The following is an 18,865-nucleotide window of genomic DNA, read 5'->3' on the forward strand; positions in this document are numbered from 1 at the left end:
ATGAAAACATCTTTATAGCCTAGTAAAAAAAAAAAACGGTTTTGGTCTCTATAGCTAATTTCGGCCTCCATGGCAACTATATGGGGTTGAAATTTTATACAACTCACCTATCTAAATTTTATTAAGATTTATTAAGTTATGCACAATTGAGGGTGTGCCGCTTTGAGTGATGGGTGGGTGAGTGTATGCTTGCCGCAAACTGTCATGCACCGATGTCTTGGCTCCACACACGCCCCACCTCATGGGTGTGGTCACAGGTTGTCATGCTGATGATCAAACACTTTGTACATGTAATAATGAATGCAGGATAATACATGACAAAGTTAAGCATGAACAAGTTTTTTGCATGCCTGTGAATTAATATTTTTGCTTAGAAGAAAATGTTTTGTTAAATGAAATATTTGCCAATTAAAAGAATCGAGTTTTGTGAGAAGTAAATGATGAACACCGTGTCATTCTAATTTTCTTTTATAGGGTACGTGAGCATTCACCCCACAACTGACTTAATTTTTTTTCTTTTTCTAGACAGTATACACTGAGTAACCATGGCTGAGTACAAGCTAGAGGTGACAACAGGCGAAATGCCATATGCAGGAACATGGGATCATGTATTTATCACCTTATTTGGAAATGAAGGACAGAGTGAGCGAATTGAGTTGGACAACTATGGCCCTGACTTCACAAAAGCAGCAGTAAGTTGAATCCAGTTGTACATAGCTCATATAATTGTTTGTGCATAAATGTATGTTTGGGTAGTCTTTGCCTCTATCTAAGGACTTATTGGAATATATTACATTCACCTTTATTAGACAACATTAGCATTAACAGCTGTGTCCTTATCAGACTAAAAAAAAGGTTATGCGTTCAACTTCAAACTTCTTTCCTTTTCTTGCCAAGAGATGTCTCCAGCACTGGAGAGTGATGCTAGTGTTAACTCTTCCTTTGTTTGTGTTCATTTTTTTCTTCTACTGAAATTAGTTTGCTAACCAACTAGCCCCTGCCCATACCATCTCATAATACTACTTTGTGATAGTGAGTCACAATGGCGTTCAGTCAGCCGTCAGTTCATCATGAGAGGATGAAGAGGTAGTGCTGCCCAGAGGGCGTATTCTAATCTCTTGTTTTGTAAACACAATTATGGCTTTAGCTCTTGGTAAGTAAACAGCTGTTGATGCTAATGTTGGCTATATAGCGATATAAACGTTACAAATAGCACCTTTAATAATTAAAGAATAAAAAATAAAGGACCATGAGGTACAGAAGCACATTTCCAGAGTGTTTTGCTTTCTTTGTCTTTTTTGCAAAAAGTATTTTGGACAGTCTTTCAACAAATTTCCACACTTTTGTAAATTTAGTTTATAAAATACTTTTTACAGGCCACACTACTTTCTAATGAGTTGCCAAAGTCTTGTTCAAGGTGTGACTTTTTTTTCACCAGCCAGCTGTTATGATTATCTATCACTAAATGTACTTTAGTGCACATCCAGGTTTTTACATTTATTATTATAATAACAATTTTCCATTAAATGTTTTGGGTTAAATGCTAGACAGTAACATACAGTACACGTTGAACTGTACTATATTGTGTTTTTAAATCTATTTTCTGTTTTTCTGACATGCTGATTGATTTTCCCACATAGAAGCCTTTACATGACTAGCTCGGCTCCAACATGTACAAATGACAGTGTGTGACTGAAGCATATAAAAGAAATGCCCCTTTCAAAACATGTTGACATGACATGTCAACTTTAATTCCCAGATAGGAACCTACATCATAAAAACCTGTTCATCCCTGGGGAAACTTCTGCTGGTCAAGGTGGAGAAAGATCCCTATTTGGTTCTCTCAGAGGATGCATGGTACTGCTCCAAAATAGTGATGACGACTCCAGAGGAAGATGTCATTCTCTTCCCCTGTTACAGATGGATCTCCAGGGGAGAACTGGTGGAGCTGAGAGGAGGGAGAGGTCTGCTTCAAATTCCCCAAATAATATATTATAAATAATTCAAATCTATATTTTTTATCTATATTTTTTTTCATATCCTTTCTTTTAACAGAAGTTTTTGACAGTTCTGATTCTGATTTTGTCCTTTTCACCTCTCAGCCATGAAGGTTTTTGAGGAGGACCATCCCCTGTTGACTGACCACCGGAAAAGAGAGTTAACACTTAAAAAGAACTTGTACCAGTAAGTCTGCAGTACAATATGCACTTATGCTCTCAGACAATTTCAGTGTTTTTCTGTAACTTTGTTTGTTTGTTTTTACAGATGGAAGATCATGGCTGAAGGACTACCCCACATCAACAGTTTCAATAATGAGTCTGAGCTCCCAGATGAAATCCGCTACTCTGACTCCAAATCAAACGAAACACTTAATACGGAAATGATAATGTGGGTCTATATAAATATTTATTATTGACATAATCAGGTTCCAATATAGTCACGTTCCCCTTTTCCTCCTTTTTTTTTAACCTTTTCTTGTTTTTTGTTTTTTTATCCTGTTCAGTGGTGTTGAACTCAAGCTTAAGGGTCTGTACGGCTCAGTGGAAAAATGGAAAAGCATTGAAGACATGAAACAAATCTTCTGGTACAAAAAGACAACAATTTCAGGTACATTTCATTTCCAGTTTTCCAGTTCTGCTGCTTCACCACTGCAATGTCACTGTCTGGTGCCATAGTAACAGGTGACTGCATTTGGCAGACACAGACACACCATCATCAGTTCTCTGCAACAACAGTTCTTTAGTAGTTCACTGATAAGTGATCTAACAGCCCAATCAGACATTGGCAGATTATTAGGACTGTTCTTAGTGAATAATATTATAAGGTTTAGCACTTTGGGGAACTGGAAAAACATCATTGCAGGTGACATTCAAACTGATTAGTTATCAGCACATCATCAAAACCAATGCATCCATGGTGTGACATACATTTTGGTGGTATCTTTCAAACCATGTTACTGAGCTCTCTGGATAACGTTGCCGTCTTAAATCTACATTCAAGCCCTTGCCAAATGAGTTTGCACAATGCTGATTAAGCCTATCAGCAGCAAGTAAATCTCTCTATATTTCGTAGAATAAGTTTTAAATCTGATGTCTGTGGTAACATTACTGTGCTGCTACACTGGTAGCAAATTATTTTATGTCAACCAGCAATGATAGCTTTGCTGAAGATTGGAGAAACCATAGCGATGGAGAGAAAGTGGGCAACAGCAACTAAGAGTATGGCAGGAAAAAACAGAAAGTTTCTATTGCTCCAGATAAACTAGAATTACTGCTTTGGGGTTGTATGCCTCCACCACTCAGACTAGTTTCAGGTTCCATCCCTGTTTATCCAGAGTCATACAAAACATTAACCATTTGTGTATTTTCAGAGGTCATCGTGACCTTGACCTTTGACCTTTGGCCACCAAAGTCTAATCAGTTTGTCCTTGAATCCAAGTGAACATTTGTACCAAATTTGAAGAAGTTACCTCAAGGTGTTACAGAGATATTGCATTCACAAAACCAAAACCATGTTTTGTGATGTCACCACGCATTTGACCTTTGACCCCCAAAATCTAATCAGTTCATTTTTAAGTCCAAGTGAACGACTGTACCAAATTTAAAGAAGTTCCTTCAAAGCATTTCGGATATATTGCATAGAGGCATAAAAAATAAACTGGAATGATTAAAGTCCACAAAAGAAAGCGATTGATGGCGAAGACATACACAGACTACTCATGTAGCTTTTTTCGTTGGAGAGGGGGGACTGACTGCGGATAAAAAATATTTGGAGGAGGCAATGTAGCTATTTACTAAATAAATTCCTAAATAATGGATTATTGTCTTAAAACACAATAGTTACTCTCACTGCCATGGGAGACAAACATTTTGCATGTTTAACACCTTACTACAAAATAATAATTGCAAAGCCACAAGCCCTGTGTGAGAGCACCATTTCCATGTCGAATTATATTACATTTTTTAGACTTTTCTTCTTCTTGTCACATAAAAGATGCTGCCCTGGTGGCTACAATGCTTATGCAAAGTAAAAACCTTTGAAGAACAAACACACAATCTTGTTTTTCATTAAATGACCATGATCATCATGTTGTACTTAAAACCTGACCCAAGAAAAACATTTAGACATTTTATCATAGTTGCCAATTGCTTTTCTTCCAGAGTATGTTACAGAGCACTGGATGGAAGACGACTTTTATGGATACCAGTTTCTGAACGGAATCAACCCCAATGTGATCAAGAAATGCTCAGAGCTTCCCCCAAACTTTCTAGTCACAGAGGAGATGGTGAGGCCGTTTCTGGAAGAGGATAGCTCTCTGGAGGAAGAAATGGAGGTATGAAAGGAGAGTGGCTTTAAATGGCTGTTAATATTTTCTTTGGGAGACAATTTGTATTTGTAGTAATGTCTGTACTGTCTTTCCTCCACATGCAGGACGGCAAGATATTCCTCTATGACCAAAAGAAGATGGATGGAATACCTGCTAGAGACTACAATGGTGAACCTCTGGATGTGACCGCTGGTCTCTGTCTGTTCTACTTGAACCCAGAAGACAAACTGATGCCAATTGCAATACAGGTATTTCACTGATACATTGAATCAGAAGTTTTCAGAAGTCCTGTCACACTACTTTAACATATAACAATTAAATGTGTTTTTATATCACATTCCAGCTGCATCAACAGCCCTCTGAGGATAATCCCATCTTTCTGCCCAGTGACCCAGAGACGGACTGGCTGCTAGCCAAGATGTTTATCAAAAATGCAGATTTCATAGATCATGAAGCGGTCCATCACCTCATGAGCACTCACTTTCTGGCAGAGGTCTATACTATGGCCACTCTTCGCTGCTTCCCTGTGATTCATCCCCTCTACAAGGTATAACTTCACAGCAGAGATCATAGAGCTGGCGCACCTTTTAATGTTCCCTGGATCTGAACTGATGAGCTGACTTTTTACTGATTATTTTGGTATTTTCAGGACATCTTATATATTTATTGGAGAGTTAATAATAGAGAGGAGACAGGAAATACAATACAGGGTACTGGTTGAATTTGAACTACTGATGGTTCGATTGAGTATCTTAAACCTCAAGACCCCCAGGACACCCCATAACTTTATAACTTAACATATATGTTATGTTGATCCAAGCATATCATACAGTACAAAACTATTTTACATTTTAACGTGTCAATGTCAGAGACATTACACCTAATTATGCACAGATAATAAGGTGATGTGCTAATGCTTAATCAAAATCAAACCAGATCCCAAAAATCTTTGGCAACAGGTGTGAAACAGGTGCTAGCAATAGCTCCCTGTTGGAACATGTACACAGGTATGTGTGTGGAGACCCACACAACACTCCACCTCTTTATGACTTTGGATTTCCTGAGACTTAGTGCATACTGTATATAATTTGTTCCATCTCATTCTCACACTTATAATTCATGCTATTAGGCAGGATCAGTTTCCAGTGACTTATTTTCAGCCCTTATCACAAAGCCTTGTAGAGTTACACCTAAAACACCTTTTTAAGAGCATCAAACACATCCTTCTAAAAGTTACTCAGCTTTAAACATGACCAGACTATGTGAATAAAAGTGACTATTTGAGCTCCATATTTCCAGCATTTGTTGGAATTTGTTGGTTCCCCTTTGCCATTTGTTTGATGTATATTGTTATTACTTTCCATTTGAACTCCCTTCAAGTACTCAAACATCAACGAATGTGCTTCAGTACATGTCTATCCAAGTATGTTGTCATAAAAGTTTTTATTTCAGCTTCTTTTTCTATCTAATTTGTAAGGAATTATTCAGATTCATAAACAAAACCATATATTATAAGACATATATTAGATATAAATTTTCTAACCTTTTAAAAAACAATTATGGGACGTCCAGTGGCCTAATGGTTAACACATTCCATATAACTGCAAAGTCTGTTTTTCCGTTACAGCCAAGGACCTTTGTTGCCTGCTATTAATGCTACATCAAAAGAAAGTGTTTTCATGCAGTTACATGTATCTAAAAAAGTTTGTCCTTGAAAGCAAAAAAACATTGCACTATCAAATATACAATAGCTTTTAAAGTGACAAATGTGTTTGAGATCAGGAACTTTGTATCCATCAGGTATCCTAAAGGAGTTTTTTAAATCGGCTAGGACTGGTCACCAGTCCTAGCCTGGTCAGATGTGTACACGAACTGATGAAGCCTCTTGGATGAGAGGTGAAACGTCTTCACAGACAAATAACCTAGTCCAGTTGTTTTCGATTTAAAAAACTCCTTTAGGATACTATGACCTGGACAAATGAGAATATACACAGGCTGTATCCATCAGGGTTTACTCTTTTAAAGGAAAAAATGCACTTCATGAAAAACCTGTTATAATTATGACTTGTTTTGGTGATCAACACAGTCAGGATGTGATCTCTGCTCTTTGTTTATTGAAATAAGGATCTTACTTTGACTTTTAACATCCTTCCCTCTTTCTGTGCAGCTGTTGATCCCACACTTCCGGTACACTATCTACATAAACACTGGAGGCCGTGAATCTCTTTTTGGAAAGAATGGGGTTCTAAGAATAGTAAGGCACATACATCTTTTTGTAATATTTGGACCATTTATATTAAACCATTGCAGGCTGAGTTTAAGCCTTTGTTTCATTTTTCTTTTGAATGATTTCTTTTTACTTAAAATATTTCTGTATACTTGATTATCAGAGTTCACTTGGATATGATGGGATGATTGAGCTCATGAGAAGGGCTCTCTCTGAAATGACCTACAGCTCCCTCTGTCTGCCAGAGAACATCACTGCACGAGGACTGGAGTCAATCCCCAACTTCTACTACAGAGATGACGGACTGAAGTTGTGGAACATCATCAACAGGTAACAATTCAGATTAAATAGATATTTATTATGCAACTGGAAATAAAAAAATCCAAATCACATTGTTCTTTGTGTTTTGTGTTTTCCAGCTTTGTGACGGCAATAGTGGAGTACTATTATCCCTCAGACAGTGATGTCCAAAAGGACACTGAGCTGCAAGAATGGATCAATGAGATATTCACCCATGCCTTCTTGAGAAACACAGCCTCTGGTATTTAACTAACATTCTCACACAATTTGTAAACACAACATGAATATACAGTGGGCTGCAGTATGATGAAATTTTCCATGGAGGTAGTGAATGCCAAAGACTAACTGCTGCCAACAGGGTTTCCAGGATGCTTTCATACTGTGGAGGAAGTGATCAAATTCATCACCATGGTGATCTTCACAGTGACAGCTCAGCATGCTGCCGTCAATAATGGACAGGTGAGGCAAGAGTAAATAGGAAAATGGAATATGTAGTGCTGTTTGATCAAATTTTGGTTAATGATTCAAACATATGGAATCATTTGGCAGATCTGCTAACTGCTTCATCCATAACAATCTTTCTTTTAATAACTCCCCTTAGCAGGATACATTACAGTGGTGCATATTTTTCTGTTCTGATCCATGTTTACATCTATTTTTCTTATTAGGCTCATTTGATTTAATTAGTTTTCTATCAAAGTTGTCACAACACCACCATGTGAAACTAAATAAAATACAAATACAAATGAACAAACTTAAGTGATACATATTGAAGCTTCTTTTATAATCTAGTTTGACTACAACTCCTGGGTGCCCAATGGCTCACTCCTGCTGCACCAACCTCCTCCGACCACTAAGGGGGAGTCAAGCATGGAGACAATTTTGGAGACCCTCCCAAATGTTGGAGAAAGTGTCAACTTTGCAGCAATGACACAGATGCTGTCAGAAAAATACACTGATGTTGTAAGTTTGTCATACCTATAAAATACAGTACAATCCTTACAGCTTAACCATGACCCTTTTGTACTACCAAACACTGTGACAATCTACATTTCTGTCTTGTATATTTCATTTTGGCAGGTTCCCTTGGGTGCATACCCCGAAGAACGATTCGATGAGCCTGCTCCTAAGCAGATGATCAAGGATTTTCAAGAAGAGTTGTCCTGCCTCAGTGAAGAAATTACATCAAGGAACTCTGAGCTTAAAGTGCCCTACACATATCTGAACCCTACTGAGATAGAGAACAGTATAACTATTTAAGAAAGTCTGAGGGAGTCATACTGTATTAGCTGATTGTATACGTACATTTCTCAACACCTGTCTTGCATGCTGGGAGGTGTGTTATGATTTGAATTTAACTGTATGTACACTAGGTGGTGTTAGAGACAGTTTGTAGCATTCTGGGACAAGACTATATTTTAGTTGTATCATGATAAGTGGGCCTATGGTATGGTAACATGTAGACTGTGTGTTGAGAAGCAACTTAACTGATTAACCCAGCAAGTAATAGCTTACTCAATAATAATCTTAATAATGATTTAATTAGGTTTTCTGCATTAGTGTACTTTACTGCCATTGGTTTTGTTGCTTTAGACTTCCATAGGTGCATAACATTAACTTTAACATATTAATAATTCTGAAAGCAGAGCTACTGTGTGTTTAGGGCTAGTCAAGATGATATGGATCAGAGTTCTGTCTCAGAGCCAGTTCTTCTTTATGTTGTTCATCAGAAATTTTACTTTAGGTTTTATTTACTTATTTCTCATTGGAATTAGATGGTGAATTAGATAAAGCTGTGAGAAATCACACACACACACACACACACACACACACACACACACACACACACAACACACACACACACACACACACACACACACACACACAGATAGTTATTCTGTATGAAATGCTTTTTTTCATGTCTAAAAGTTAAGTTCAAGCTTAATATATTATTGTGTTTATTGGAAATGCATGAGAAAATAAAATATCAAAAATAATGGTGGTCTAATGTGTGTAATTACCTCCACGTCACCTGTGTCCCACTCTAATTTAATCTCTTTTTAAAGAGTACACTAAATCTTGTGTTGGTAAATTATGTGCATAGTCCCTTTTATTATACTAGTTGATCCTGGGCCAATTTTATGATGTTGGTTACAACAGAAGACATGCTCTTTATGATGAATACTTCTGGGCAGATTTCAGGTCAGTCTAACAGACTGGAGGATGACCTCAGCCTTCCCCAATCAATTGCCTTTAAGCATTTATTGATAACTCTAATATCATATGATGTATTACTAATGTTATATATATATATATATATATATAATGTTACATTAATACTGTAATGTTATATTAATGTTATATTACTGAGCTGTTAGCACCCTACAGTCCTGAGTCCTGCAATTTGCAGATATTTTTCTTTAGTCATCCATTGTCAAAACCCCAACTGTAATTGCCCTCACCCACTAAAATATATTAGAAACACATATTTTCAATATTTTAAAAATCCTCAAATCATGGAGGAACCTGACAATCGACCAGTTCAGTCAGTTCAGCAATCTGTAAGTGAACAGTGTTCTCTAAGTAGGAGAGATGCAGACACATATAGACATATTGGATGTAGCAGTATGGTGGATGTGCTCTATCTTGTAACTACAGACTATGTTTATGCAGGTAAACATGCAACTGAGTTGGATAAACAAGTAGGAGGACAGTCAGTCACAGGACCTGTTCCTCTCAGAAGAGCTTAGTGAGGAGAGTCAGCCACATTATCGACAATCTGTTTCTTAAGTTCATCTGAGTCTTCTCAAAGTACCCAGGAATCACAAGCTTTAACTGACACCCATAAAGAATATAAGGCTTTTCTAGTTTTCAAGGAACAGTTAAAACAGATCCTTCAGTATTGCTTAAAGTGTGGCTCCTTGATTGTGAAGGAAGATGTGAAGGAGCTGCAAAATGAAGGATCTTAGTTGACACTAGAGCTTATATGTGCTAACGGCTGTAGTTAAAGATGGCAGTCTAAGCCTACTCTGAGTGGGACCATAGGGGCAGGGAACCTGGTTTTGGCAGCATAAGTTTTCTTCAGTGGCATATATTTTGCTAAATTTGAACAATTCTGTAGTATCATGAACCTCCAAACAATAAGTGAAGACATACATGGACTTTATATGATGACGCTCTGTTTGGGGAGTGCCCTTGGTTTGAGTGAGATGGATGTGGGTGCCAGGGTTCTTGTGTGTTTCCTGGTCCTCTTAGGTCTACATTAACTAGAGGCTGTGCATGTGATTTTGTGTAATCAAGAGTATATGGACAATGGCCGAAGAACAAGACACTTTAGAAAATGGTATCTGTTTGTACTGAAACAGCTTGGAAAATGCCGGAAAGTCATAGAAATCAGTATCCTTCATCTGTATGACTTTATATGGGTTGTTCATGTTCTGTTGTGTAAAACACACAAGACAGACAATGGTGAATAGAATTCAGATACTGTTGTTGCTTTTTCATATGGCTGTGTATGTTATCTACCTCTTGTACTGCACAGTGGCCTGGAGCACTTCATTGTAATCTTTTTAATTTTAGGATGCCTTGTCAAGAAGTCTGCCATAGAAAAAGCTATAATGGAGTTTCTGTTCTGAGGCACACAGCTGTCACTCCATGTTACTATCTCAGTGGCATCTGGATGATCAAGCACAACCTGTTATTTTCATTGCTGCACTGCTCCCCTCCTTGACATCGCCTCTGTCCACAAAGCACAATAGCTCTTCTTAGTTTCTGCCCTGTGGGCAGTTAAGTTTACGCTTGTAGAAAAATTATCTAATTTCAGCTCGTGGACATGAGATAACATCCTCTGGTCAAAACACACTGTTAGAGTATCTTTATCCACGCTGTCTTTTTGGTGCTCTTGACACATAGTTGTCAGCCATATTCTTTGTTTGGTTGTTTTCATTACTTTGGCTCACCAAGTTTGGTTTAAAGCATATGCTTCACACTGGTCACACCGATCTTTTTATGGGCACGAAAGCTTCGGTTGACCTCTGTGCTAAATATGAATTGATAATAAGATCCTTTCACAGGTGTAATTGCACTGCATCACTGCATTTGAGTCTGTAGAGATCATACATCCTTAAAAAATGAGTGTTGACTCAAGGTACTTTATGTTCTAGCACAACAGTAATTTGACTTAACGACAGGAATAGAATTCCTTGCATCTGGTTTTGACATGCATGTCATCTAATTTTTCTTCATGTACTCCCTCACTTTTTTAGCCTCTATGTTGAGATAGAACTTAAATGAGTAGGTATGCTTTCTTCGTGGTTAATCACAGGTTTGTCTTTCTTTTGTCCCACAGTTTGTAGTCACAGTTATGTAGTTATATGTCCTGTCTTGTTCCAACTGTGCAAAGCCTGTGCAAAGCTTTCAGCTGGGGTTATTTTCTTTGTGCATTTATATGAACATGAAGTGGTAGAGTTCTTCAAAGTTTTTGTTGGTTTGGCTGGAACCTTTTTATTTGCAATGTTGATATGTTCATAGTCACTTGCAATCAAAGAATATTTTAATCTGAATTTCTGGGATAATATTTACTTTGTGATATTCTTGTAGACCAGAATAAGATTAGGAACTTGTACTTCATTTACAAGAAATAAGAAATTTCAATGTACAATTGATTCCCTAAGGCTGGGTAAGGATGTTGCCAATAAAAACAAATCTTTCAACTTGTTCTGTTTTGCCCAGTTATGAGGATGGTCTACTTATATAAAGGCTAAATATTCAGTTTATTATGTATCACATTCTGAAGCCTTTCAGAAAAATCCTAATGATAAAGGAAATTGTACTGTTCACTACATACACGTAAAATGCTCATAGAAATCTTTGAAGTGCAGTTAATGTAGTCATGTTTGTGTTTGAGTTTTTCTGTACTCTGGGTACAATATGCATGATTACATCCTACTCAAAATCTGTCAGCTGACCTGCAGAGTCAGAGTGGCGTGAAGAATCATCCTGCAAAGCACCACGCATGGTTTCACTTCAACATGCTTATCTGGAAACTGTCATTCATCCATTCATTACTATCCTGTTCTGACTTCTTGATTGGTTGAAGCTTGTCTTAACCCATTAAGACCTAAGGTGTCCTCCAAATAGCGTTTTAAAACCTCAGCATTGTTTGAAAACAATCTCCTAAAACCTGACGGTTTTCTTATAAACTTGATGTTAGATAGAAACATGAAATAAAATCCATTTGAGAGCTTAAACATCTGACTTCTATTATAAATCTGGCTATGGCTAGAAAAATCAAGCACATTTGTTAACATCCTCAGTTCAGTTCAACTCTTTACTCCTAACATTTATGGATATTTCTTTCATCATGAAGATCAAAGGCCTAAGGTTTAAGATCTCAACTGGTTTTTATTTCACATTTCTATCTCCTTCAGAGGCTGAGAAATAAAGGTTTTAGTGACAGCATTGCATCAGGTGAATCTTTACCTCTACATAACAATGATACAAGTTTGCCGATCCCCCTCCTCTTACCCCTCCTCCTCCAACATGTCTCACCGTGAGCCTTAGCCAGCTGGTTGGCAGGTTGAAATCAGTGTGTGAAACTTCTAAATCATTGTTTTGCTTGTTTTCATCCAGGTAATTGCTGTAATCTCCCTCAACATTGCTCCCTTCACTGAGCTGTCACGTTTGTCAATCACTATGTATACTAGAATGCACATACAGGAATTTACATTTTCTATTATTATATTAAAAATTTACATTAATATAGTTTGAGTTAAATGTCTACAGTATATACTACTAAGTAATATACAGTACATGTTGAACTGTACTATGTTATATTTCTGAATTTGTATGCTGTTTAATTTTACCACTTGTATTAACCCTAACTTCCAGACAGGAACCTACACCATAAAAACCTGTTCATCCCTGGGGAAACTTCTGCTGGTCAAGGTGGAGAAAGATCCCTATTTGGTTCTCTCAGAGGATGAGTGGTACTGCTCCAAAATAGTGGTGACGACTCCAGAAGGAGATGTCATTCTCTTCCCCTGTTACAGATGGATCTCCAGGGGAGAACTGGTGGAGCTGAGAGGAGGGAGAGGTCTGCTTCAAATTCTCCAAATAATTTATGATAGATAATTCAAATTAATATTTTTGATATTATTTCTTTTAACACAATTTTATTTGAAAGCTGTAATGTTCTTTTCACCTCTCAGCCATGAAGGTCTTTGAGGAGGACCATCCCCTGTTGACTGACCACCGGAAAAAAGAGCTGATACTTAAAAAGAGCTTGTACCAGTAAGTCTGCAGTACAGTATGTACCCAGAGCTGCACTTAAGGTCTCAGAGACTCATCTGGAGATATTTCACTGTGTTTTCTGTAACTTTGTTTGTTTGTTTTTACAGATGGAAGATCATGGCTGAAGGACTACCCCACATCAACAGTTTCAATAATGTGTCTGAGCTCCCAGATGAAATCCGTTTCTCTAAGTCCAAATCGAGCGAAACACTTAACACAAAGAGGATAATGTGAGTCTAAATAATTATTTATGATTGACACAATCAGGTTCCAATATAATCATATAATATTCTTTCTTTGTTTTCCCCTTTTTCAGTGGTGTTGAACTCAAGCTTAAGGGTCTGATCGGATCTGTGGAAAAATGGGAAAGCATTGAAGACATGAAAAAAATCTTTTGGTACAAGAAGACAACAATGTCAGGTACATTTGATTTCCAGTTTTCCAGTTCTGCTGCTTAATACAACACTGCAATGTCACTGTCATAGTGTCATAGTAACAGGTCACATTTTTTTCTCTGCACTAAGACATCTGTAATCTCTTCTGAATATATCATTATTTTTTATTAGGGGAAAACCACATAATCTGTCCTGGGAAAATAGTTTTGAGTTTTGAATTATTTTCAACTTCTTTTTCATCTCTTGAATGAATTTCCCATTGTTTGATTATCTAAACCTGATAAATAATATCTGATAAATATTTGTTGAATTTATTTATTAGAATTATGATTGTGCATGGAAATGTTTACAGACTTCAAATGTTTTGTTAAAAAAAGATTTAACGATTAAAAAAAAACTATTGCAAATCCAAAAGCCCTGCCCTGCAAGCACCTTTTCTAGATCATTTGTGAAGGTTTTGACTGCATTCCATCTCAAATGTCAACATAGCACAATGTAATTTATTAAAATAAGATAACAATGTTGAACCAACAATCTTGTTTGTAGTTAAATGACCATGATCATCATGTTATATTTCAAACCTGAACAATGAAAAACATTTTAGACATTTTATCATAGTTGCCAATTGCTTTTCTTCCAGAGTATGTTACAGAGCACTGGATGGAAGACGACTTTTATGGATACCAGTTTCTGAACGGAATCAACCCCAATATGATCAAGAAATGCTCAGAGCTTCCCCCAAACTTTCCAGTCACAGACGAGATGGTGAAGCTGTTTCTGGAAGAGGATAGCTCTCTGCAGGAAGTAATGGAGGTATGAAAGGAGAGTGGCTTTAACCTCCTAGGACCTGGCGTCCACATATGTGGACCTCACATTTTGGGTTCTCTAGACCACAATACTAACTTTTTCTCAACAAGGGCCTGGTGACCACATATGAGGATATTATACTGCCACTCAGTAATAGAAATGCAAAACTAATGTCCTCATATGTGGACATAATTTTTCTCAGGTCCCAATCAGCCTAAATAGCAAAGAGAAATTAAAAATGCACGCCATGCAAGAGTTCGGGTCTTAGGAGGTTAAATGGCTGATAATATTTACTTCAGGAGTAGATTTGTACATTTAAAGCCTGTACTTATATCACAGTGGATCCCTGAATCATATTCTCTTGATTTATTACAAACACATGTGCTACCTCTTGATGCCTAAACATTTCTTTCTTCTGTCTTTCCTCCACATACAGGACGGCAAGATATTCCTCTATGACCAAAAGAAGATGGATGGAATACCTTCTAGAGACTACAATGGTGAACCTCTGCATGTGAGCGCTGGTCTCTGTCTGTTCTATCTGAACCCGGAAGACAAACTGATGCCAATTGCAATACAGGTATTTCACTGATACACTGAATCAGAAGTTTTCAGAGGTCTTGTCACACTACTTTAACATACTGTATAACAATTAAATGTGTTTTATATCACATTCCAGCTGCATCAACAGCCCTCTGAGGATAATCCCATCTTTCTGCCCAGTGACTCAGAGACAGACTGGCTGCTAGCCAAGATGTTCATCAAAAATGCAGATGTCGTGGATCATGAAGCTGTCCATCACCTCATGAAAACTCATTTTCTGGCAGAGGTCTATAATATGGCCACTCTTCGCTGCTTCCCTGTGATTCATCCCCTCTACAAGGTATAACTACACTCTGCTGTGTAGTTATCATAGAGCTGGCGCCTCTTTTTCTAAACTGATGATCTAATTGTGTTTTTTGAGTTGATAGTAGAGAGGAGACACAAAATACAATACCACTGATGGTGCGATTGAGAGCACCGTAAACCTCCAGACCCCCAGGACACTCAATTACCTTAGATCTTAACTTATAATACATGGTAATTGATTTTAAAATTTTACATTTTAACATGTCAATCTTAGAGAAATGTATTACATTGAACTGTACACAATTTGTAAATACGTAAATAAAGATTAGGAACAACCAATTATAAGTGTTGTAATAAAATAATAAATCTTTATAGAACACTTTTCTACCCCAATAGTTGAGGCATGAGAAAATGAAAAAAAAAAAAAGACTGCACAACTTTTGTGAAGCGCTGCTCAAGTTGGATTTATGAACAAACCAGATGCCAAGATTATTTGGCTGTTCCCTGTTGGAACATGTACACAGGTATGTGTACATGCTGAGTGGAAACCCAGCACCAGACTCCACCTCTTTATGACTTTATGCTTTCTGAGCTTCAGTGCATTCTCTATGGTATTTTTTTTTATCTCATTCCCACACTTGTAATTCATACATGCCATTAGGGAGGATACGTTTTCAATGAATTATTTTTAGCCCTTCTCTCAAAGCCTAGCTTGTTGATTCCCCTTTGCTTGATGTGTGATGGATATTGTTATTACTTTTATATATATTATATATATATTACATATATACAGTATATGTACAGTATATGCACATATATATATGTATATATTCATACATGTTTTCCTTTTGGAAACAGGGCATGTGGGATGTTTCAAATATGCAGACATTGTTGATGTAGACTGACGTTACTGGCTTCTTTAAATGATCATCACAGTCAGGATGTGCGATGTGTAAGTATCTGATTTTTAATATCCTTCCGTCTTTCTGTACAGCTGTTGATCCCACATTTCCGGTACACTTTCAACATAAATATGGCTGGCCGTGAATCTATTTTTGGAACTGATGGGATTTTAAAAATGGTAAGGCTACAACATCCCTTTTTGAATATTCCCACAATTCCAATTATTCTGAACCACTGCAGAATTTTCATCAAGTTTCAGTCTTTGATTTTTTTTCACAATGCAGACTTTTTTCTACTTAAAGAAACTTTTCTGATAATAAATATTTCCATATAATTGATTATCAGAGTTCACTTGGATCTGAGGGGCTGACAGAGCTCATGAGAAGGGCTCTCTCTGAAACTACCTACAGCTCCCTCTGTCTGCCAGAGAACATCACTGCACGAGGACTGATGTCAATCCCCAACTTCTACTACAGAGATGATGGACTGAAGCTGTGGAACATCATCAACAGGTAATTTTTAATTTAGGTAATAAATATTATGCAAATGTAAATATATACAATTAAAAATCAAATTGTTTGTGTTTACCAGGTTTGTGAAGGCAACAGTGGGGTACTATTATCCCTCAGACAAAGCGGTCCATAAAGACACTGAGCTGCAGGAATGGATCAGTGAGATATTCATCCATGCCTTCTTAGGAAACAAAGCCTCAGGCAAGCCTGCTCAATTTGTTGTTAACACAACCTGAATATAAATTGGCCTCTAGCATAATGAAGTTTTCCACACAGGTAGCAAATGCCAAATATTAACTGAAAATGATGGTGCTGCCAACAGGGTTTCCAGCATGCTTCAATACTGTAAAGGAAGTGATCAGATTCATCACAGTGGTGATCTTCACAGTGATGGCTCAGCATGCTGCGGTCAATAGTGGACAGGTGAGGCAGGAGTAAATAGGAAAATGGAATATGTAGTGCTGTTTGATCAAATTTTCCATATATGGAACGTTTCTCATTCAATACAATTAGTCTTTTAATAACATCTATTTTTCTGTGTTGTTTAATATTAGATTCAATTGATTAAATCTGTTTTCCATTAAAGTTTCCACAACATCAACATATGAAAAAAAATAGCATATAAATATAAATTAAAAGGCTTCTTTCATAATCTAGTTTGACTACCACTGGGTGCCCAATGGCTCACTCCTGCTGCACAAACATCCTCTGACCACTAAGGGGCAGTCAAGCATGGAGACAATTTTGGAGACCCTTCCAAATGTTGGAGAGACTGTCAGCTTTGCAGCAATGGCTTGGGTGCTGTCAGAAAAATACACTGATGTTGTAAGTTTGTTTTTTATGAACACTTAGAAAATACAGTAGATTATTATGGCCTATCCTTGTGGCCTTTACCACAAAACACTATGTCAATCTATATGTCTGAGACCCTTGTTGTATATTTCATTTTGGCAGGTTCCCTTGGGTGCATACCCTGAAGAACGATTCGATGAGCCTGCTCCTAAGCAGATGATCAAGGATTTTCAAGCAGAGTTGTCCTGCCTCAGTGAAGAAATTACATCAAGGAACTCTGAGCTTAAAGTGCCCTACACATATCTGAACCCTACTGAGATAGAGAACAGTATAACTATTTAAGAAAGTCTGAGGGAGTCATACTGTATTAGCTGATTGTATACGTACATTTCTCAACACCTGTCTTGCATGCTGGGAGGTGTGTTATGATTTGAACTTAACTGTATATACAATAGGTGAGGTGTTAGAGACAGTGAAGTGTTGCATGCTGGGACAAGGAGACAATAATTTAGTCATGATGAGTGTGCCTATGGTATATGGACCTACTGTATGTTGAGAAGCGAGCAAGTAGAGGAAGTAACAGCTTCTATTTGGTGAATAATTTTAATTTGAAGGTTTTCTGCATTGGTGTGCTCTTCTGCCATTGATTTTGTTGCTTCAGACTTCTAAGTGCATAACATTAATTTTTACATATTCGTAATTCTGGAAGTAGAGCTACAGTGAGTTCTACACTGGCTCAGAAAAGTTGTAACTAAAGTTGTAACAAACACACACACACACACACACACACACACACACACACACACACACACACACACACACACACACACACACACACACACAACAGACAGTTTTCATATCTAAAAGTGAAGTTCAAGCTTGAGGAGTATATATATCTGTTTATTGGAAATGCATGAATTTGTTACCTAAAATCCAGTAAAGGTTTTGGTTGTTCAGTTCTGCAACGTCCCTTCAGTCTTACAACATTAACAAAATTTTAGGACTTTAACCTCTGTTTACTTTACTAAACACTAAACCCAGTGTTAGTGAATTGTGTGCACAGTCCCTTTATTATACCATTAATTTAGCCTCAGCCAATTCTATAATGCTGATGACAACCAAAGTAAACTAATGCCTTACTGCTCTTTATGATGAAGACTGGATCTGAAGTTGATTCATCACTAAATTATTTTTGCTGCGGACCAGAAGAACACCTCTTGATTAGGTAGAGCAACAAAACCCCTCCGGAAAAATGCAGTTGAGAAGAATCATCTTTGTAGAATGGGAGAACACCTCTCCACAGATTTGTGCAAGACTGGTATCATCCATACCCATCATAAAAAAGGCAGACATTAAAAAATAAATAAATAAACATATATGTTTTATGTAATAAATACACTCAAAATGGAATGTCGTTAAGTTAGGGTGTACTGACGTTTGTTGCAGTTTTCTTGGATATGGA

General features: G+C 37.2%; 2 protein-coding genes across 2 annotated transcripts; both read left to right on the forward strand.

Annotated features, from left to right (window-relative positions):
• The first annotated feature begins 545 nt into the window (after positions 1–545).
• On the forward strand, positions 546–8,114 carry LOC130187512 (hydroperoxide isomerase ALOXE3-like). The gene is made up of 14 exons (XM_056405190.1): positions 546–696; positions 1,764–1,964; positions 2,103–2,184; positions 2,266–2,388; positions 2,504–2,607; positions 4,161–4,333; positions 4,432–4,575; positions 4,671–4,874; positions 6,495–6,581; positions 6,718–6,884; positions 6,974–7,095; positions 7,213–7,313; positions 7,647–7,817; positions 7,935–8,114. Exons 1-14 carry the CDS (start codon positions 546–548, stop codon positions 8,112–8,114), a joined length of 2,010 nt encoding a protein of 669 aa, XP_056261165.1.
• Positions 8,115–12,347: 4,233 nt separating this feature from the next.
• Positions 12,348–17,745, forward strand: LOC130160757 (hydroperoxide isomerase ALOXE3-like). The gene is made up of 14 exons (XM_056363454.1): positions 12,348–12,405; positions 12,748–12,948; positions 13,064–13,145; positions 13,253–13,375; positions 13,462–13,565; positions 14,181–14,353; positions 14,784–14,927; positions 15,027–15,230; positions 16,191–16,277; positions 16,445–16,611; positions 16,691–16,812; positions 16,934–17,034; positions 17,269–17,436; positions 17,566–17,745. Exons 1-14 carry the CDS (start codon positions 12,348–12,350, stop codon positions 17,743–17,745), a joined length of 1,914 nt encoding a protein of 637 aa, XP_056219429.1.
• Positions 17,746–18,865: the final 1,120 nt, after the last annotated feature.

This window comes from Seriola aureovittata, chromosome 19 (assembly GCF_021018895.1).
Source record: "Seriola aureovittata isolate HTS-2021-v1 ecotype China chromosome 19, ASM2101889v1, whole genome shotgun sequence".
Taxonomy (NCBI): Eukaryota; Metazoa; Chordata; class Actinopteri; order Carangiformes; family Carangidae; genus Seriola; species Seriola aureovittata.

Coding starts and splice junctions, on each gene's coding strand:
- LOC130187512 (XM_056405190.1), top strand. CDS start 546: ATGGCTGAGTACAAGCTAGAGGTGACAACAGGCGAAATGCCATATGCA. Junction 2,389..2,503: donor CTTAATACGGAAATGATAAT/GTGGGTCTATAT, acceptor TATCCTGTTCAG/TGGTGTTGAACTCAAGCTTA. Junction 2,608..4,160: donor CAAAAAGACAACAATTTCAG/GTACATTTCATT, acceptor CTTTTCTTCCAG/AGTATGTTACAGAGCACTGG.
- LOC130160757 (XM_056363454.1), top strand. CDS start 12,348: ATGATACAAGTTTGCCGATCCCCCTCCTCTTACCCCTCCTCCTCCAAC. Junction 14,354..14,783: donor CTCTGCAGGAAGTAATGGAG/GTATGAAAGGAG, acceptor CTCCACATACAG/GACGGCAAGATATTCCTCTA. Junction 14,928..15,026: donor TGATGCCAATTGCAATACAG/GTATTTCACTGA, acceptor ATCACATTCCAG/CTGCATCAACAGCCCTCTGA.